The sequence below is a fragment of the Hemitrygon akajei genome, chromosome 14 (genome assembly GCF_048418815.1).
Source record: "Hemitrygon akajei chromosome 14, sHemAka1.3, whole genome shotgun sequence".
Taxonomy (NCBI): Eukaryota; Metazoa; Chordata; class Chondrichthyes; order Myliobatiformes; family Dasyatidae; genus Hemitrygon; species Hemitrygon akajei.
This window is the reverse complement of record NC_133137.1, coordinates 103810289-103830024: the sequence shown is the minus strand read 5'-3', so window position 1 is coordinate 103830024 and position 19736 is coordinate 103810289. Positions and strand designations below refer to the sequence as shown.

The window sequence follows — 19736 nt, the reverse complement described above, 5'->3', positions numbered from 1 at the left end:
CAGGAACAGCAAGCTCCACATTGACTTGATCAAACCGTCACTCAACGGCACATGAACCTGACAGTTAACTTTTGCCCACTGGTATTCCACACAATCTGCAGTCCAATCACGCCAGTCCTGTCTGAGGCCATGTCAAACAAACTTTAGTGCAACCAATTTCTCTGATGTCTTCCAGCCCAGATGCAAGAGGCCATGTATGGAGTCAAGAACAGTTCATCTCCACTTTGCGGGAGCAATGGTGAGAGGGCGAATGACCTCACTGCAGTGACAGCCGCCTTCAAGTCACGTTTTCTCAGTATTCTAACAGGCACGGGTTGGTGGAAGGGAAATCAGCCTGCCGCAGACTCACAGATCAGCCTGGCTGCGGATGTGGAGTGTGTCTTCCAGGATGTGAACGGCGACTTGTGCAAGATTAAGCAGCAGCAGAGATAACGATTGACATCACACACACACACACACACACACACACACACACAACACACATACACACACACACACACACACCCCCAACAACCCCCCCCACACACACACCACCCCAACCCCCCCACACACACACCCACACACCCAACCCCCCCACACACACACCCACACACCCAACCCCCCACACATACACCACCCCAACCCCCCCCACACACACACCCAACCCCCCCACACACACACCACCCCAACCCCCCCACACACACACCCACACCCACAACCCCAACAACCCCCCCACCCACACACACACCCCACACCCACACCCACACCCACAACCCCAACAACCCCCCCAACCACACACACATCCCACACACACACACACCCACACCCACAACCCAAACAACTCCCCCACCCACACACACACACCCACACCCCCCCCACACACACAGACCCCCACCCCCACTCCCCCTACACACACTCCCCCTACACACACACCCCAACCTCCCCCCAACACCCCCCCACACCCCCCCACCCACACACACACCCCACACCCACACCCACAACCCCAACAACCCCCCCAACCACACACACATCCCACACACACACACACCCACACCCACAACCCAAACAACTCCCCCACCCACACACACACACCCACACCCCCCCCACACACACAGACCCCCACCCCCACTCCCCCTACACACACTCCCCCTACACACACACCCCAACCTCCCCCCAACACCCCCCCACACCCCCCCACCCACACACACACCCCACACCCACACCCACACCCACAACCCCAACAACCCCCCCAACCACACACACATCCCACACACACACACACCCACACCCCAAACAACTCCCCCACCCACACACACACATCCACACCCCCCCACACACACAGACCCCCACCCACACTCCCCCTACACACACTCCCCCTACACACACACCCCAACCTCCCCCCAACACCCCCCCACACCCCCCCACACACACACACCCCCACACCCACACCCACAACCCCAACAACCCCCCATCCCCACACACACCCCACATCCCAAAACCCCAACAACCCCCCACCCACACCCCCACACACACACCCACACACCTAACACCCCCCCCCACACACAGACACCCCACCCCCACACACCTAACCCCCCCCACACACACGCACCCCACCCCCCACACACACCCACATACATCCACTTCAACCCCCCCACACACACCCACCTTAACCCCCCTCACAAACACACCCACCCCCACCTCAACCCCCCCACACATACACACACACACCCACTCCAACCCCACCCCACACAAACACATACCCACCCCACCCCCCCCACACACACACATAGCCCACCGCCCCACACACACACACCCCATCCCACCACACACACCCACTCCAACACCCCCACACACACCCACTCCAACCCCCACACAACCACACACCCACACACCCAACACCCCCACACACACACCCACCCCAACCCCCCACACAAACACACACCCACCCCAACCCCACACACATCCACTTCAACCCCCCCACACACACACCCCCACCCCCACACAAACACACACCCACCCTACCCCCCCACACACCCACCCACCCCAACCCCCCACACAAACACCCCCACCCCCACCCCACACACATACACACACACACATACACCACACCCCCCCCCACACACACATACACCACACCCCCCCACACACACACCCCCAACCCCCACACCCATACACACACCCCACCCCCCACACCCATACACACACCCCACCCCCCACACACACACACAGACTAAACTGTTTTGTGGGTGTGGATGTGTGTGTGTGTGTGTGTGTGTGTGACTCAGGCTGAACTACAGAGGACAGGGAGGAGGTCTGGCCCCTGCACACGTGACACATAGGCCAACTGGTGTGTGGACACACCCTGGTGCTCGTGAACCAGATTCCCAAATACGGGTAAATAGCCCCACTGCATCATGGGCCCCAAGGGGGACAAAGGCTACAGCAGTGAACCCAGACAGCAAATCCAGAGTGGAGTCCCTAAGATGGCTGGACGTCCAGCAGCTCCTGCAGCCAAGCCAGTGCCAAACATTTTGCTTCATAAGCTTTCCTTTGGACTACACTGGTGAGGCTGAGAGGGGGATCCTGATGACTGGGCATCTCAGGATCTCCATACCTTCTGCCCAGCTTGTGATGGTGATCACCCATTGTCCTTCGGGTCAGATGGATGCCAACCACCAGCAGTTGCTGTGAACCTCCTCTGGACCCTCTCCAATACCAACACGTTCTTTCTTCAATTAGAGCCCCAAACTGCTCACAGTACTCCAAGTGCTGTCTGTCCAAGGCCTTATAAAGCCTCAGCATTACATCCTTGCTTTTATATTCTAGTCCTCTCGAAATGAATGCTAAAATTGCATTTGACTTCCTCACCACCACCTCAACTTGCATGTTAACCTTTCGGGAATCCTTCGTGACAACTCTCAAGTCCCTTTGCACCTCTGATTTCTGAATTTTCTCCCCATTTAGAAACTAGCCTCCTATTTTACTCCTTCTATCAAAATGCATGACCAGACACTTTCTTACATTATATTCCATCTGCCACTTCTTTGCCCATTCTCCCAATTTGTCTAATTCCATCTGCAGAATTTCTGGTCCCTCAACACTACCTGCTCCTCACCTATCTTCATATTGTCCGCAAGGCCACAAAGCATGTTCCATCATCCAAATCACTGATATACAACGTAAAAAGAAATGGATCAAACATCAAGCCCTGTGGAACACCACTAGTCACTGGCAGCCAACCAGAAAAGGCCCTCTTTATCCCCTCTCTTTTCCTCCTGCCAGTCAGCCAATCTGTTGTCTGTGCTAATACCTCTCTTGTAATGCCATGGGCTCTGATCCTGTTGCACAGCCTCATGCGTGGCACCTTGTCAGAAGGTCTTCTGAAAATCCAAATACGTCCCCCATAAATTCTCCTTTGTTTATTCTGCTTGTTATTTCCTCACAGAGGCGAGGAAAGCATGTGGCATGCTGGCCTTCATCTGTCAGGCATTGAATGCAGGATCTGGGAAGTCATATTGCAATTAGTACTGAAGAGAATTACCAGGATGTTGACTGGATTCGGGGGCCTCAGTTACAGGATAGGTCGCAGAGACTAAGACTTCATTCACTGGACCATAGAAGATTGAGGGGTGTGGTAATAGAGGTACTCTATATCAAATCATGCGGGATACAGAGTAAAAGCACATTGCTTTTTTCCCCATGGAAGATGCAATAAAGACAAGATCAGAGGCGACAGATTTAAAAGGGACATCAGTTTCTTCATGCAAACAGAGGTGCATAGAAAGCAACCTCTCCACATCCACCTTACCTAGTCCTTTCAACATTTGGTAGGTTTCGATTAGATACCCCCCCCCCACCCCCGCATTCTTCTAAATTCCTGTGAGTACAGGCCCAAAGCTGCCAAACACTCCTCACATGTTAACTCCTTCATTCCCAGAATCATCCTTGTGAGACTCCTCTGGATTCTCTCCAATGACAACACATCCTTTCAGAGATGTGGGGCCCAAAACTGTTGACAATACTCCAAGTGCGGCCTGACTAGTGCCTTATAAAGGCTCAGCATTATCTCCTTGTTTTCATATTCTATTCCCCTTGAAATAAATGCCAACGTTACATTTGCCTTCTTTACCACAGACTCAACCTATAAATTAACTTTCTGGGAGTCTTGCATGAGGACTCCTAAGTCCCTCTGCACCTCTGATGATTGAACCTTTTCCCCATTCAGATAATAGTCTGCACTATTGTTCCTTTAACTAAAATGCATTATCACACATTTTCCAACTCTGTATTCTATCTACCACCTTTATTCCCATTCTTCCAAATTGTCGCATTGCTTCCTCAGCACTACCTACTCCTCCCCTTACCTTTATATCATTCACAAACTTTGCCACAAAGCGATCAATTCCACTATCTAAATCATTGACAAACACTGTGAAAAGCAGCAGTCCCAATACTGACCCCTGAGGAACACCACTCATCACTGACTGCCAACCAGAAAAGGCCCCTTTTATTCCAACTCACTGCCTCCTGCCTGAGAGTTTGTCTTGTTAAGAAGCTTCGTGTGTGGCAGCTTATCAAGGGGATGATAGTGTTAAACGCTGATCTGTAATTAATCAACAGCAGCCTGGCATAGGTATTGCTGTTGTCCAGCTGGTCCAAAGGCCAAGGAGACAGCCAGAGAGAATCTATTTGCTACAGAGCTGTTATTGTGGTAGGCAACTTCCAGCAGATCCAGGTCTTTGCTTTGACAGGAGATGGTTCTAGCCATGACCAAACACTCAAAGCACAGTGCTACCAGGCGATAGTTGTTGAGACCGCTCATCCTGTTCTTCTTGCGCACCTGTATGATCGATTTCATTTTGAAGTAGGGGGCAACCACCATATCATGTAAACCATACATATAACCTGTTAAATCTTAAATATTAACTGTATATTAGAATAAACTTTAGCAGCTAAGGGACAGTTGCAAGTGGACCATGAACAGAAAAAGGATGAGTTCTACTGCTTGAGAGCATACTGGCCATAGTGCACAGGGTTCATGGTTCACAGGCAAGCTTGATTTCAATCCCATGATACACTTGTACAGCTGACGAACTCAATTTCCAACATGAACAGTTAGCTTTACAGGGAGATATTTATCAATATTTTGTGGATGGTAAATAACCTATCACTTGTAGTAACATAGCATGGAACAGTCTGTATTCTTAGTCAAGTTGCTTTTCACAGACGCGCCATTTCCTTGTGCTTTTTTCTTCCATTTAACCAGTGGTTTGGAAGGATAATTTCATATCCTGTGTGGTGATCTTCCACACACCTTGGTCTGTGTGACTGGGGTTCACCCGTTTGCAGATCACCATGTTCAGTGGTGTTGGAACAGTACGGAAATTGCAGCTAGGCAGCTGCTAAGGTAATGTGCAGGCGAGAATAATTTAAAGACAGTGTCCAGTCAAGCCAGACAAAGGAGCTCTTTGAGACCACAGCTTCCTTTTGTCCTTAAGACCAAAAGACCATAAGACATCGCAGTGGAATTAGGCCATTTGGTCCATTGAATCTGCTCCATTATTACATATTGAAATCCCCCATGAGTATCAGAACATTGCCCTTTTTACATGCATTTGTCAAAATCTCCTATTGTAATTTGTAACCCACATCCTGGCCACTGCTATGAGGCTTTTATATAACTCCCATCAGGGTCTTTTTACTCTTGCTGTTTAACTCTACCCACAAGGACTTCACATCTTCCACCACAGCCAAACAAGCAAGTGCACGTGATGAATGAAGCCCATTGAAAAGTCCGTGGTGGGTCTCATCAGTAAGAAACGACGAGTCAGCTTACAGAGAGGAAGTGCAGCAGCTAATGGACTGGTGCAGAGCCAACAACCTGTCTCTTAATGTGAACAAAACAAAAGAGACGGTTGTTGACTTCAGGAGGGCACAGAGCGACCACTCCCCGCTGAACATCGACAGCTCCTCGGTAGAGATCGTAAAGAGCACCAAATTTCTTGGTGTTCACCTGACGGAAAATCTCACCTGGTCCCTCAACACCAGCTCCATAGCAAAGAAAGCCCAGCAGCATCTCTACTTTTTGCGAAGGCTAAGGAAAGTCCATCTCCCACCCCCCATCCTCATCACATTCTACAGTGGTTGTATTGAGAGCATCCTGAGCAACTGCATCACTGCCTGGTTCAGAAATTGCACCATCTTGGATTGCAAGATCCTGCAGCGGATAGTGAGGTCAGCTGAGAAGATCATCGGGGTCTCTCTTCCCGTCATCACAGACATTTACACTACACGCTGCATCCGCAAAGGAAACAGCATTATGAAGGACCCCACGCACCCCTCATACAATCTCTTCTCCCTCCTGCCGTCTGGGAAAAGGCTCTGAAGCATTTGGGCTCTTACGACCAGACTAGATAACAGTTTCTTCCCCCAAGCTATCAGACTCCTCAATAACCAGAGCCTGGACTGACACCTTACTGCCCTACTGTCCTGTTTATTATTTATTGTAATGCCTGCACTGTTTTTGTGCACTTTGCGCAGTCCTGGGTAGGTCTGTAATCTAGTGTAGCTTTCTCCGTTTTTTTTAATTACCTAGTTCAGTCTATTTTTTTGTACTGTGTCATGTAAACCATGGTCCTGAAAAATGTTGTCTCATTTTTACTATGCACTGTACCAGCAATTATGGTCAAAATGACAATAAAAGTTGACTTGACTTGACTTGAAAGGCCCTGAGCTCTTTTAAAACCCCACACCACAAAGCCAAACAATTTGGCATAGAAAGAGAAGGGAGAAAAAGTAAGAGAAACAGAATCGTACCAAACGGTGAAGCATCCCGTTAGAATGCTCTCCATGGTACATCTGTAGAGATTTGCAAGCATCTTTGGTGACATACCAAATCCCTTCAAACTCTGAATGAACTACAGCTACTATTGTGTCTTCTTTGTAGCTGCATTGACATATCATTGATGCTCAGAGATATTGACACCCAGGAACTGAAATTGCTCATTCTGATCTGCCTCAGCCAAACAATTTGGCATTCAAAGATAAGGGTGCAAAAGAAGGATTCTTGGGTGACAGATACTAGTGGTCAATTATTAATTCTGAAGATTATTGGCCTTTTGTGTGTAGATTCTATTGGCTATTAATGTCTGTATTACTGTAGTGTGATTGGCCAGTGATAATGCAATTAAGGAATTTGAGCATCCACAAGGTTACAAGGTTACCAATTGGTCAATATCTGTATCAAACTAGCCAATTTCTGTATAAAAATAGCATTTTTGTTCAGACCTTAGAACCGTTTGGTGACGGGGGCATGCTCGTCTCCTCGTGCACAAGTAGATTAAGTATGTTTAAGGAAAGAATGCAAATTTTGTGGGTCCAGCTAACCAGTGGTGACAGTCACGGGGAGTTCATTGCCTGTAAGTTGCTGAACACTGTCACATATAGGCTGATCTAAGCAATGACAATCACAAGTTATAGTGTAGAAAGAGATTCTTAGCATTAGGGTAAAGATGATGCTGTTTTCTTCTCCTTTAGACAAGAGTCAAGCTCCAAACCTGATGAGTTTATGATAAATGAGGAGCTGAGTGGGAATTCTAATACATCAAAGACTTAATCTTCAACAAAAGCAACTTCCAGGAACATGAAGGAAGTGAAGGTCATCTCCAACATGCAGTGACTGTTAGAGCTTCGAGCCTGGTCCCTGATGCCAGGTCTGGACTGCTCGTTAGGTTCTAGTTGAGTGTACATCTGCTGAAATCATCGTGTTGGGATATGCCAGTTCTTTAAGATCGGTCTAGTTGGGTGGCTGTAAGTAACAGCTGTGTAAAGACACTCGGCACAAGAGTGGAAAGGAGACCTGAGACCAGTGTCAATTCCACACTGGCCTTGGTGGCACATGGCAGTGGTAACACCTTTCTGGAGTGGGTAGTGTACATGGACAGGAATTAAAGAGAGTCTTCCCAGGACTTGGCTTCAAGTCTACCTCAATGCCAAGGTCAGGCAGCAATATCTGTGTGGGCAGAAGATGAACCAAGGCTTGGACATAGTTGTCAATATGATTAACATTGTTACTGGTGCAGAGAACTTGTCTTCTCAGTTCTCCCAAAAGGGAACAAACAGATTAAGTCCTCACCTACATTCTCTGCTTCCCATTTGGATCACTATTGTGCCTCCTCCTTCCCAACACTCTTGTGAGGAGGATCTGCAAACCTCTAAATGTCCACGTGAGCAAAAACGTCCGATGTCAAGGATCAGATCAACAGCAATATTAGCGTCTTAGTCACAGACCCACTTTAATGGGTGGGGCAGCACTTGATCCAAATACTTGTTGAAAGGTTCAGACAACTGTTCGTTTTGTAACTTCAAAACATCAAACTAATTCAAAGGAAGACACGGGAGACCAGGAATGTGGGTCTAACTTTGTATTTACTTTAATCGAGGTGCATACATATCACAAGATAACATGTAGTTCACATAAGTGCAATTTCGAATAAGCACAGCAGCCTCTTTACTTCATTAACAGCTTGCAGATATTCAGCATGACATCTACAACTTTGGCAAACTATTATTGATGTGCAGTGGAGAGTACATTCACCAGCTGCGTCACTGCCTGGTATGGGAACACCAAAGGCCTTGAACAGAAAATGCTACAAAAGGTAGTGGATTAGGTCCAGTACATCATGGATAAAGCCCTCCCAACCATTGAGCACACCTACATGAAATGCTGTCGCAGGAAAGTAGCATCCATCATCAGAGATCCTCACTGCCCAGGCCATGCTCTCTTTTCACTGCTGCCATCAGGTGGAAGGTACAAGAGCCTCAGGACTTGCATCACCAGGTTCAAAAACAGTCACATACTACCCCTCAACCATTAGGCTTTTGAATAAAAGGGGATAACCACACTCACTTCCCTCATCATTGAAATGTTCCCACAACTTTGTTTGGTTTGGAGGGATATGACCCAGGTGGTCAGTGGGACTAGGCAGAAAAATGGTTCGGCACAGCCAAGAAGGGCCAAAAGGCCTGTTTCTGTGCTGTAATGTTCTATGGTTCTATATTTCTAACTAAGGATCTCACTTTAAGGGCGCTTAAACTTGGGTTGCACCTGAACTGGAGGGGGACTAACATCCTTGTGGGAAGGTTTGCTTGTGCTGCACCGGGGGGTTTAAACTAGATTTGCAGGGGGAGGGGAACCAGAGTGCTAGAGCAGATAGTGAGGTGGAGGAGGATAAAGATAATGCGAGAACTGCAAGTATAGTGCATGGAGTAAAGCCAGATCTAACATATAAAGAGGCTTTGAGGAAAGAGAAGCAGAATAAAGGGTGTAAAGGTAGTAAGGTAGAAGGGCTAAAGTGTGTGTACTTCAATGCAAGAAGCATCAGGAACAAAGATGATGAACTGAGAGCTTGGATACCTACATGGAATTATGATGTAGTGGCCATTACAGAGACTTGGCTGGCACCAGGGCACGAATGGATAACCAATATTCCTGGATTTCAGTGCTTTAAAAGGGATAGAGAGGGGGGGGGAAGGGGAGGGGGGTGGCATTACTGGTCAGGGATACTATTACAGCTGCAGAAAGGGTGGGTAATGTGGCAGGATCCTCTTTTGAGTCAGTATGGGTGGAAGTCAGTAACAGGAAGGAAGCACTTACTCTAGGGCAGTGGTTCCCAACGTGGGGCGTATGCCCCACAGGGGGGTAATTTGATTTTTAAGGGGGGCAATTCGAGAATGAGTTATTAACTGAATTTTTTCTAGTAAGTCTGTGTGAGTATGAGTGTGTGTGCGAGTTAATACATATGTGTATATACAGTATGCATACATAAAAATACTTGTGTGTATGTACATGTGTAATTGCGTATGTACTGTATACATAGTGTATCACCATCATTACAACCATCAAATGGCTTTCATAATTAAATTAATGAATTGACTGATGTAGGAAGGAACGAATGAACAAGTCCAAACGCGTAAGAAACTCGTACGAGGTCGCGCCAATGCTGCTTTTTGCAGTAGCTTTCGGTTCTTGGTGGTGTGAAGGTGTGTACATTGCGTCATCTCTTTTAAACGGTGTATCTGTCTTTGTATGCTGTAGAAACGAATCGGCATTGTCTTATTTATTTATTATTATTATTATTTTAATATCACTTAATGTTCTTTTTTTACGATTTCTTAGTAATTTCTTCCTCAGAACTTTAACAGTCCTTTGGTTCTTTTATTTTTCTCTTTCATGAATGCCATGTTCTTTGGAAGCTTGTTTAAACCAAGTTAATGGTCTTTTAGGCTTCCTCCAGGTGAATAGGAGTTCACTTTTTGAATAATAAGAATTATATATCACCACAGGGGGCATCAGGATTTTAGAGGTGATTAGGTGGGGCATGGCCAAAAAAAGGTTGGGAACCACTGCTCTAGGGAGTATTCTATAGGCTCCCTGGTGGCAGCAGAGATACCAAGGAGGAGATTCGGAGGCAGATTTTGGAAAGGTGCAAAAATAACAGGGTTGTTATCATGGGTGACTTTAACTTCCCTAATATTGATTAGCACCTGATTAGTTCCAATGGTTTAGAGGGGGCAGGGTTTGTTAAGTGTGTCCAGGACAGATTCCTGTCACAGTATGTTGACAGGCTGACTAGGGGGAATGCCATACTAGATCTACTAATTAGGTAACGAACCGGGTCAGGTCACAGATCTTTCAGTGGGTGACCATCTGGGAGACAGTGACCACTACTCCCTGGCCTTTAGCATAATCACGGAAAAGGACAGAATCAGAGAGGACAGGAAAATTTTTTATTAGGGAAGGGCAAATTATGAGGCTATAAGGCTAGAACTTGCGGGTGTGAATTGGGATGATGTTTTTGCAGGGAAATGTACGATGGACATGTGGTTGAGTTTAGGGATAAATTTGTCCCACTGAGGAAGATAAAGAATGGTAGGGTGAAGGAACCATGGGTGACAAGTGAAGTGGAAAATCTAGTCAGGTGGAAGAAGGCAGCATACATGTGGTTTAGGAAGCATGGATCAGCTGTGTCTATTGAGGAATATAGGGTAGTAAGAAAGGAGCTTAAGAAGGGGCTGAGGAGAGCAAGAAGGGGGCATGAGAAGTCCTTGGCGAGTACGGTAAAGGAAAACCCCAAGGCATTCTTGAATTATGTGAAGAACAAAAGGATGACAGGAGTGAAGGTAGGACCGATTAGAGATAAAAGTGGGAAGATGTGCCTGGAGGCTGTGGAAGTGAGCGAGGTCCTCAATGAATACTTCTCTTCGGTATTCACCAATGAGAGGGAATTTGATGACAGTGAGGACAATATGAGTGAGGTTGATGTTCTGGAGCATGTTGATATTAAGGGAGAGGAGGTGTTGGAGTTGTTAAAATACATTAGGACGGATAAGTCCCCAGGGCCTGACTGAATATTTTCCAGGCTGCTCCACGAGGTGAGGGAAGAGATTGCTGAGCCTCTGGCTAGGATCTTTATGTCCTCGTTGTCCATGGGAATGGTATCAGAGGATTGGAGGGAGGCGAATGTTGTCCCTTTGTTCAAAAAAAGTAGTAGGGATAGTCCGGGTAATTATAGACCAGTGAGCCTTACGTCTGTGGTAGGAAAGCTGTTGGAAAAGATTCTTAGAGATAGGATCTATTGGCATTTAGAGAATCATGGTCTGATCAGGGACAGTCAGCGTGGCTTTGTAAAGGGCAGATTGTGTCTAATAAGCCTGATAAGAGTTCTTTGAGGAGGTGACCAGGCATATAGATGAGGGTAGTGCAGTGGATGTGATCTACATGGATTTTAGTAAGGCATTTGACAAGGTACCACACGATAGGCTTATTCAGAAAGTCAGAAGTCATGGGATCCAGGGAAGTTTGGCCAGGTGGGTTCAGAATTGACTTGCCTGCAGAAAGCAGAGGGTCATGGTGGAGGAAGTACATTCGGATTGGAGGGTTGTGACTAGTGGTGTCCCACAAGGATTGGTTCTGGGACCTCTACTTTTCATGATTTTTAGTAACAACCTGGTTGTGGGGGGTAGAAGGGTGGATTGTCAAGTTTTTTTAGACGACACAAAGGTTGATGGTGTTGTGGATAGTGTAGAGCAGGGGTGTCAAACTCATTTTAGGTCACGGGCCGGATTGAGTAAAATGCAGCTTCATGCGGGCCGGATCAGTCGGACGCATGCGAACGCAGCTTTCATTGCCTCCGTTTTTTCAGCCTGCTCTCATGTGTCTCAGTCTCTGCTATAACTACAAAGTGTTTCACTTTATAAATTCCGTTTCTTATGAAGAAGACTGCCGAGCAAGACTGCTGAATAAACACTAAAAACCCTGAAAACCTGGTACCTGAATAAACTCAGCATTAGCCATATCATACGCCATAGGCGCTTCGATTACTGGGGCCAGCTTTAATAGTAATTAGATATTATCTCGCGGGCCAAAGATAATTCCACCGCGGGCCTTGAGTTTGACATATATGGTGTAGAGGATTGTCAAAGATTGCAGAGAGACATTGATAGGATCCAGAAGTGGGCTGAGAAGTGGCAGATGGAGTTCAACATGGAGAAGTGTGAGGTGGTACACTTTGAAAGGACAAACTCCAAGGCAGAGTACAGAGTAAATGGCAGGATACTTGGTAGTGTGGAGGAGCAGAGGGATCTGGGGGTACATGTCCATAGATCCCTGAAAGGTGCCTCACAGGTAGATAGGGTAGTTAAGAAAGCTTATGGGGTGTTAGTTTTCAGAAGTCGAGGGATAGGGTTTAAGAGTCACGAGGTAATGATGCAGCTCTATAAAACTGGTTAGGCCACACTTTGGAGTACTGTGTCCAGTTCTGGTCGCCTCACTATAGGAAGGATGTGGAAGCATTGGAAAGGGTACAGAAGAGATTTACCAGGATGCTGTCTGGTTTAGAGAGTACGCATTATGATCAGAGATTAAGGGAGCCAGGGCTTTACTCTTTGGAGAGAAGGATGAGAGGATACATGACAGAGATATACAAGATATTAAGAGGAATAGATAGAGTGGACAGCCAGCACCTCTTCCCCAGGGCACCACTGCTCAGTACAAGAGGACATTGCTTTAAGGTAGGGGGTGGGAAGTTCAAGGGGGATATTAGAGGAAGGTTTTTCACTCAGAGAGTGGTTGGTGTGTGGAATGCACTGCCTGAGTCAGTGGTGGAGGCAGATACACTAGTGAAACTTAAGAGACTACTAGACAGGTATATGGAGGAAGTTGAGGTTGGGGGGGGGGGGGAGTATATGGGAGGCAGGGTTTAAGGGTTAGTACAACATTGTGAGCCGAAGGGCCTGTACTGTACTGTGCTGTACTATTCTATGTTTTCCCTATTTATTTATTTATACAGTATTTGCATTTGCACAGTTTGTTGTCTTCTGCACTCTTGTTGACCTTTCATTGATCCTGTATTAGTTACTATTCTATTGATTTACTGAGTATGCCCAGAGGAAAACGAATCTCCTCAGGGTATTAAAGTATATGGTGTACTTTGACATTGTATATGTACTTTGATAATAAAATTTACTCTGAACTCTATATTTATAACCCTAATGAATTATTTAAACGGATAAGAATGCTTGATCAAACAGTATATTTACAAGATTACTCAAATATTACTGAAATATAAATACACACTACCACAGAAATAGTTGATCAGACAAAATACCCCAGTAACACGCTCAAAATGCTGGAGGAACTTAGCAGGCTAGGCAGCATCTATGGAAAAGAGATTTCCAACATCTGCAGATTTTCTCTTGTTTGTGTTTGACATTTAGTTTTACTTTCATTTTTTGTTTTTTTTTGAACTGCGTTTCTCTTCCCTTCACTTCCTGGTGGCTCGTTTCTGACAGACATGTTGAAGTCTGGCTCTTGGAACAAGAGGGATTCGGGGGTCGGATTAACCGACGAGAGACGATAGTACACGGTGAATTTTGTGACTATGTTGAAATCGTCGTCAAGTAAAAGCAGCATTCGCTGACTGAACTGAGTGGCGCGGAAGAGAAGGTCGGAGCGGTAGGTAATGGCGGGCAAAGAGGCGGCAGCAACTTCACTACGTAACTAAATTAGTTCAAAGCCTGCACTTTACCGTCTCTACACAAATATTAACGTAACTAATTATTTTTCTCCTCACCTACCACTGCATGAGCTTCCGCATCCAACACACCATACTCCGCCATCTCCTACGGGTCCCGACCACCAAACATATCTTTAGCTTTGCCCCCCCAACGCACCACCTCTCCCCCTCCCCTCCTCCCCCTCTCCTCCCCTCCCCCCTCCCCTCCCCCCCCCTCCCCCTCCACTCCCCCCTCTCCTCCTCCCCTCCCCCCTCCACTCCCCCTCTCCACTCCCCCTCTCCACTCCCCCTCTCCCCTCCCCCTCCACTCCCCCTCCCCCTCTCCCCCTCCCCCTCTCCCCCCTCTCCCCTCTCCCCTCCCCCTCTCCCCCCTCCCCCTCCCACCCCCCCCCTCCCCCTCCCCTCCCCCTCCACTCCCCCTCCACTCCCCCTCTCCCTCTCCCCTCCCCCTCTCCCTCCCCTCTCCCCTCTCCCTCTCCCCTCCCCTCCCCTCCCCTCCCCCTCCCCTCCCCCTCCCCCTCTCCCTCTCCCCTCCCCCTCCCCTCCCCCTCCCCCTCCCCTCCCCCTCCCCTCCCCCTCTCCCTCCCCCTCCCCCCTCTCCCCTCCACTCCCCCTCTCCCCCTCCACTCCCCCCTCCCCTCCCCTCTCCCCTCCCCCTCCTCCCCTCTCCCCTCCCCCTCTCCCTCTCCCCTCCCCCTCTCCCCTCCCCCTCTCCCTCTCCCCCCCCCCCTCCCCCCCTCCCCTCCCCCCCCTCTCCCTCCCCCTCCCCCCCTCCCCCCCTCCCCCTCTCCCTCCCCCCTCTCCCCCTCCTCCCCCTCCCCCTCCTCCCCCTCTCCCTCTCCCCCTCCCCCCAGTGAGGCAACACTTCACTTGCGAGTCTTTTGGATTCATCTACTGAATCTGGTGCTTGGGGTGTGGCTTCCTGTATATGGTTAAGACCTGACAGACTGGGAGACCACTTCGCCGAGCACCTACGCTCCCTCCACCAGAAAAAGCAGGATTTTCCGGTTGCCACGCACTTCTATTTTACTTCCCATTCCCATTCCGACATGTCAGTCCCATGACTTCCTCTCCCTGCCACGATGGAGGTGAAGCCACACACAGGTTGGAGGACCAACATAGATAGTACATTCCATCTGGGTAGCCTCCAGTCTGAAGGCATGTACATCGATTTCTCAAACTTCTGGTAATTGCCCCACCCCACTTCATCATTCCCCATTTCCATTTCACTTTCTCACCTCATCGCCTTACTTTGCGCATCACCTCCTTCTGGTGCTCCTCCCCCTTCCCTTTCTTCCATGGTCTTCTACCCTCTCCTATCAGATTCCCCTCTTCTCCAGCCCGTTATTGCTCACGCCAATCAACTTCCCAGCTCTTAACTTCACATCTCCCTCCTCCCAGTTTCACCTGCCACCTACCACTTTGTACTTCTTCCTCCCCTCCCCCCCCCCCACCACCTTAGTCTGACCTCATCTTTTTTCCCCCCGGTCCTGATGAAGGGTTTCGGCCCAAAACGTCAACTGTTTATTCATTTCCATAGACATTGCCTGACTCGCTGAGTTCCTCCAGTACTATGTAGATTTCCAGCATCTGCAGATTTTCCTCATATTCTGTCTGGGTAGCCTCCAACCTTTTGGCATGAATATCAATTTCTCTTCCCAGTAAAAAAAATTCCCTTGCACTCTCTCACTTGCCTGTCACCTCCTCCTGGTGCCCCTCCTCCTGTGGTCCACTATCCTGTCCTACCAGATTCCTTCCTCTCCAGCCCTTTGTCTTCCCTATCCACCTGGCTTCACCTACCACTTTCCCTATCCTCCTTCCCATTAACCTCACACGTTTTTATTCTGGTGTCTTTCCCCTTGCTTTCCAGTCCTGAGGAAGGGTCTCAGCCCAAAATGTCAACTCTTTATTCATTTCCATACATACTGCCTGACCTGCTGAGTTCCTCCAACATTTTGTGTGTGTTACTTTGGATTTCCAGTATTTGCAGAACTTCTCATGTTTACCAATGTAACTATGTTGAATGCAGGCCAACAACACAAGGCATGAATTCAATTGTTCCCTTTGATTTCCGTGAAGCAGAGCAGTTCAGCCTGTCCAGCCAGTTCAGTCAGTTGCTCGCCTCTAGTGATCCACAGGTGACAGATACAGATCACCCTATTCTTAAACCAGCGTGTTCTATCTTACCGAAGAACATCTCCCAGACAGCTTCTTACTTGGAAAAGGTCTTTAGTTCATCATATTATCAATAGGGGGCCTCATTTAATTTCTTTGATCCAGTATTCCTGAATAAAAACCAATTCACAAAACAGTTCACAAAATGGAGATTGCAGAACAATTTCACAAATTGGCGACCTTGATTCCTTTAACCGTGTGGCAAGTACAGAGTCACTTGGTTTGTCTACTTCCACTGCCCTTGACTGATTCCAGTTAAGCGTTTAAAATGCTTCCTTCCACACTTTAATTCCTTCATGGCCAATGGAGTGTGGGAGAGGGAAGGGGAGGTGGTGGAGATGCACAAAAACTACACAAGAAACACAAGATAGTGTCTCTTAATGACTACTCTCCAGTGGCTCTAACATCTTCCATCATGAAGTGCTTCAAGAAGCTGGTCGTGGCGCACATTTCCACGTAACTGACCCACTGCGGTTTGCCTGCAGACCAATCAGGTTTACAGTGGATGGCATCTCCCTGACCCTGCACTCATCTCTGAAGCATCTGGACTGTAAAGATACCTATGTCATGATGTGTGGTCAGATTCTATCCTCCCATCTATATATTCGCAGATGATAGCACTGCAGTGGGCCGCATCTCAAATAATGAGTTGGAGTACAGGAAGGACATAGAGAGCTTAGTGAAACAGTATTATGACAACAACCTTTCCTTCATTGTCAACAAAAGAATTGGTCATTGGCTTCGGAAGGAAGGGTGGGTGGCAATGCATCTGCTCCTCTCTATCTCAAAGGTGTTGAGGTTGACAGCTTCATGTTCTAGGAATGAACACCACAAATAGCCTATCCTTACTAACCTCTTTGATGTCGTCATCAAGGTGGCTCACCAATGCCTCTACTTCATTAGAAGACTAAAGAAAGGCTCACTGGTCTATAATTACCCCAGATGTTGTGGTCAAATCAACACGTACAAACAAGCTGGAGGAACTCAGCAGATCGGGCAGCATCCATTGTAACGAGCAGTCAACATTTCAGGCTGACACCCTTTGTCAGGACTGATGGGGGGGCAGGGGCCCAATAAGAAGGCAGGGGGAGGGTGGTAATTCCCTCCCTCCATCTCACTTTCACTCTGCCTCTTCCAGCTGCCTATCACCTCTCTCATGATTCTGCCTTCTTCTACTACCCATCAGTGCTTTTCCCCTTACATTCCTTCTTCACCTCCTCCTGCCTATCCCCTCCCTGCTTCCCCTCCCCCACCCCTTGATCTTTCCTCTGATTGGTTTTTAAACCTGACACCTTCCACCCTCACCCCACCCTTCTTTATTTGGCCCCTGCCCCCTCCCTCTTCAGTCCTGACAAAGGGTCTCGGCCCCAAAACATTGACTGCTCATTTCCATGGATGCTGCCCGACCTGAGTTCCTCCAGCTTGTTTGTACGTGTTGATTCAACCTTCTTCTCATCCACTACAGCTCAACATCTGAGCGGCAGTATGTAGTTAGCACAAGACTGAGCTTCAGTCGCCATAGACTGATGCATTGGAATATGAGAGAATAGATCTTGCAATTAAAATCCTTAAATCTAAAGTCCATTACCAAACAGGCCCTGCTCTACGATACTGCCTTTTGACAGTGAAGGTTCACAATGTGACCCTGGAAGTATAGATCACTTCTTTTCTTGGGAGCCACCTCTCGATGAAGGTAGACATCAGTGTTGAAATTCTGTATCACCTTCAGTGTCATCACAATCTTGAGTCATCTGAGGACAAGAGTATTTAAAGGTTATTCCTGACACACAGCTCTCTGTGTTCACTTAGTTTCATTATTTATTTGTCCTAATTCAGCTCTGATAAAGATTTATAGAAGATGTTTCAAAATAGGTAACTCATTCTAGTTTTAATTTCAGGACAATGGATTTTACTTTGGAAAGGATGCTGTTGGCGTTCGTTCTCTTCAGGGAGTTTGAACTGGGTGAGTGTTTGCCTCCGTGGAGAGATTTGCATAAGTTTGTCAGGTTGATTCTTACAAGTTAGGTAGGTGACCTTAAGTTTCTGTGGTTGTTCTTTGAGTGTCATAACGGGGGCGTTGGGAACGGACCCAAATGCAAGACACAGACACTGAAACTACCGGGAACAGGACTAGGCGTGAGAAGGGAGCAAGGGAAGTAGGGAAGAAAGTACGCTGGACATGACACAGGCCCTGGACAAGACAAGGATTCCGGGCCTGGGCTAGGACTTGACTAGGATAGCGGAATCAGGACATGGGACTGGGAACTAGGAGCCTGGGCTAGGACTCCGAGCCAGAGACTGGACAAGGACCCAGAACCTGGGTCTTGACTTGGGCTCAGACTCCAGAACCCGGCGAGGACAAGACATGGCTACAGGATGAGGAGAGGCAACAGGACTGGACGTGAGACTCCTGGACAGGACAAGGGAACCCCAGCACTGGGCTGGGCAAGGTACTCCTGGGCTGGGCGAGGCACATGGACAAGACGAGAACACAAAGCCGTGGCTTGGACAGGACAAGGTTCTTGGACGTGGCTAGGACCGGACGAGACCCCGAAGCCTTGACTTGGTTGAGGAAGAGTCAGGAATGCAGAGCCTTGGTCGAGGGAGAGACAGGAACATGGAACACCGAGCCAGGACCCCTCCTTGGGTACAGGACGTAGGGCCAGGACTCATTACACAGAATGCAGAATATGACGAGACAGTTCCCAACACTAGGTAGTGGCAAACAGCCGGACCTACCTAGCGGCATGGACACAGAGACAGTTCAAAACAACAAAAGACAGATCCTTATCTTGCTGCGGTGGTAGAACTTGACAGCAGTAAAGGCAAAGCTCCAGGAGGAAGGTGAAAGGAAGGGATACAGATAGGGGGTTTGGACAGGATACTGACAAGACAAACCCCACAGAGGCAAGAACAGGATACTGACTAGACAAACTAGCGCCTACACTTGAACCGAGGGCCACTTTATTCCCGGCCCCAAGACAAGAATCAGGTGCCTATGATTAAGCCCAAATGAAACAAGGGACAGCCAGAAGATCCGGAGTCTGGAGTCTACGGACCGGAACATGGACTTCACGGACCGGACCATGACATTGAGTAATTCAAGGATTGAGGAGTAATCCCTTTGCTCAACGAAATAATACATGCGCAAGCGCACACACAGACACGCATGCAAACACACAAGCACACATATACACAAGCACACACACACACGTGCACACACAGACACACACACAACTCACACATATGCACATGCAGACATGCGCACACATACACACATGCAGACACACACACACGTGCACACACAGACACACATACACACATGCACACACTCACACATACACACATGCAGACACACAGACACACACGTGCACACACAGACACGCACATACGTGCACACACATGCACATACATGCAGACACACACAGACACACACACATGCACACACAGACACACACATGCAGACACACACACATGCACACACAGACACACACACACACATGCAGA

General features: G+C 48.1%; 1 protein-coding gene across 1 annotated transcript in view; it reads left to right on the top strand.

Annotated features, from left to right (window-relative positions):
• The first annotated feature begins 13616 nt into the window (after positions 1-13616).
• Positions 13617-19736, top strand: part of LOC140738880 (NACHT, LRR and PYD domains-containing protein 1 homolog) — a 31440-nt gene continuing 25320 nt past the window's right edge. The window contains exons 1-2 of the mRNA XM_073066873.1: positions 13617-13993; positions 18128-18192. Coding sequence (XP_072922974.1) covers positions 18132-18192 — 61 coding nt within the window. The 5' untranslated portion in view covers positions 13617-13993; positions 18128-18131. The remainder of the gene's footprint in view (positions 13994-18127; positions 18193-19736) is intronic.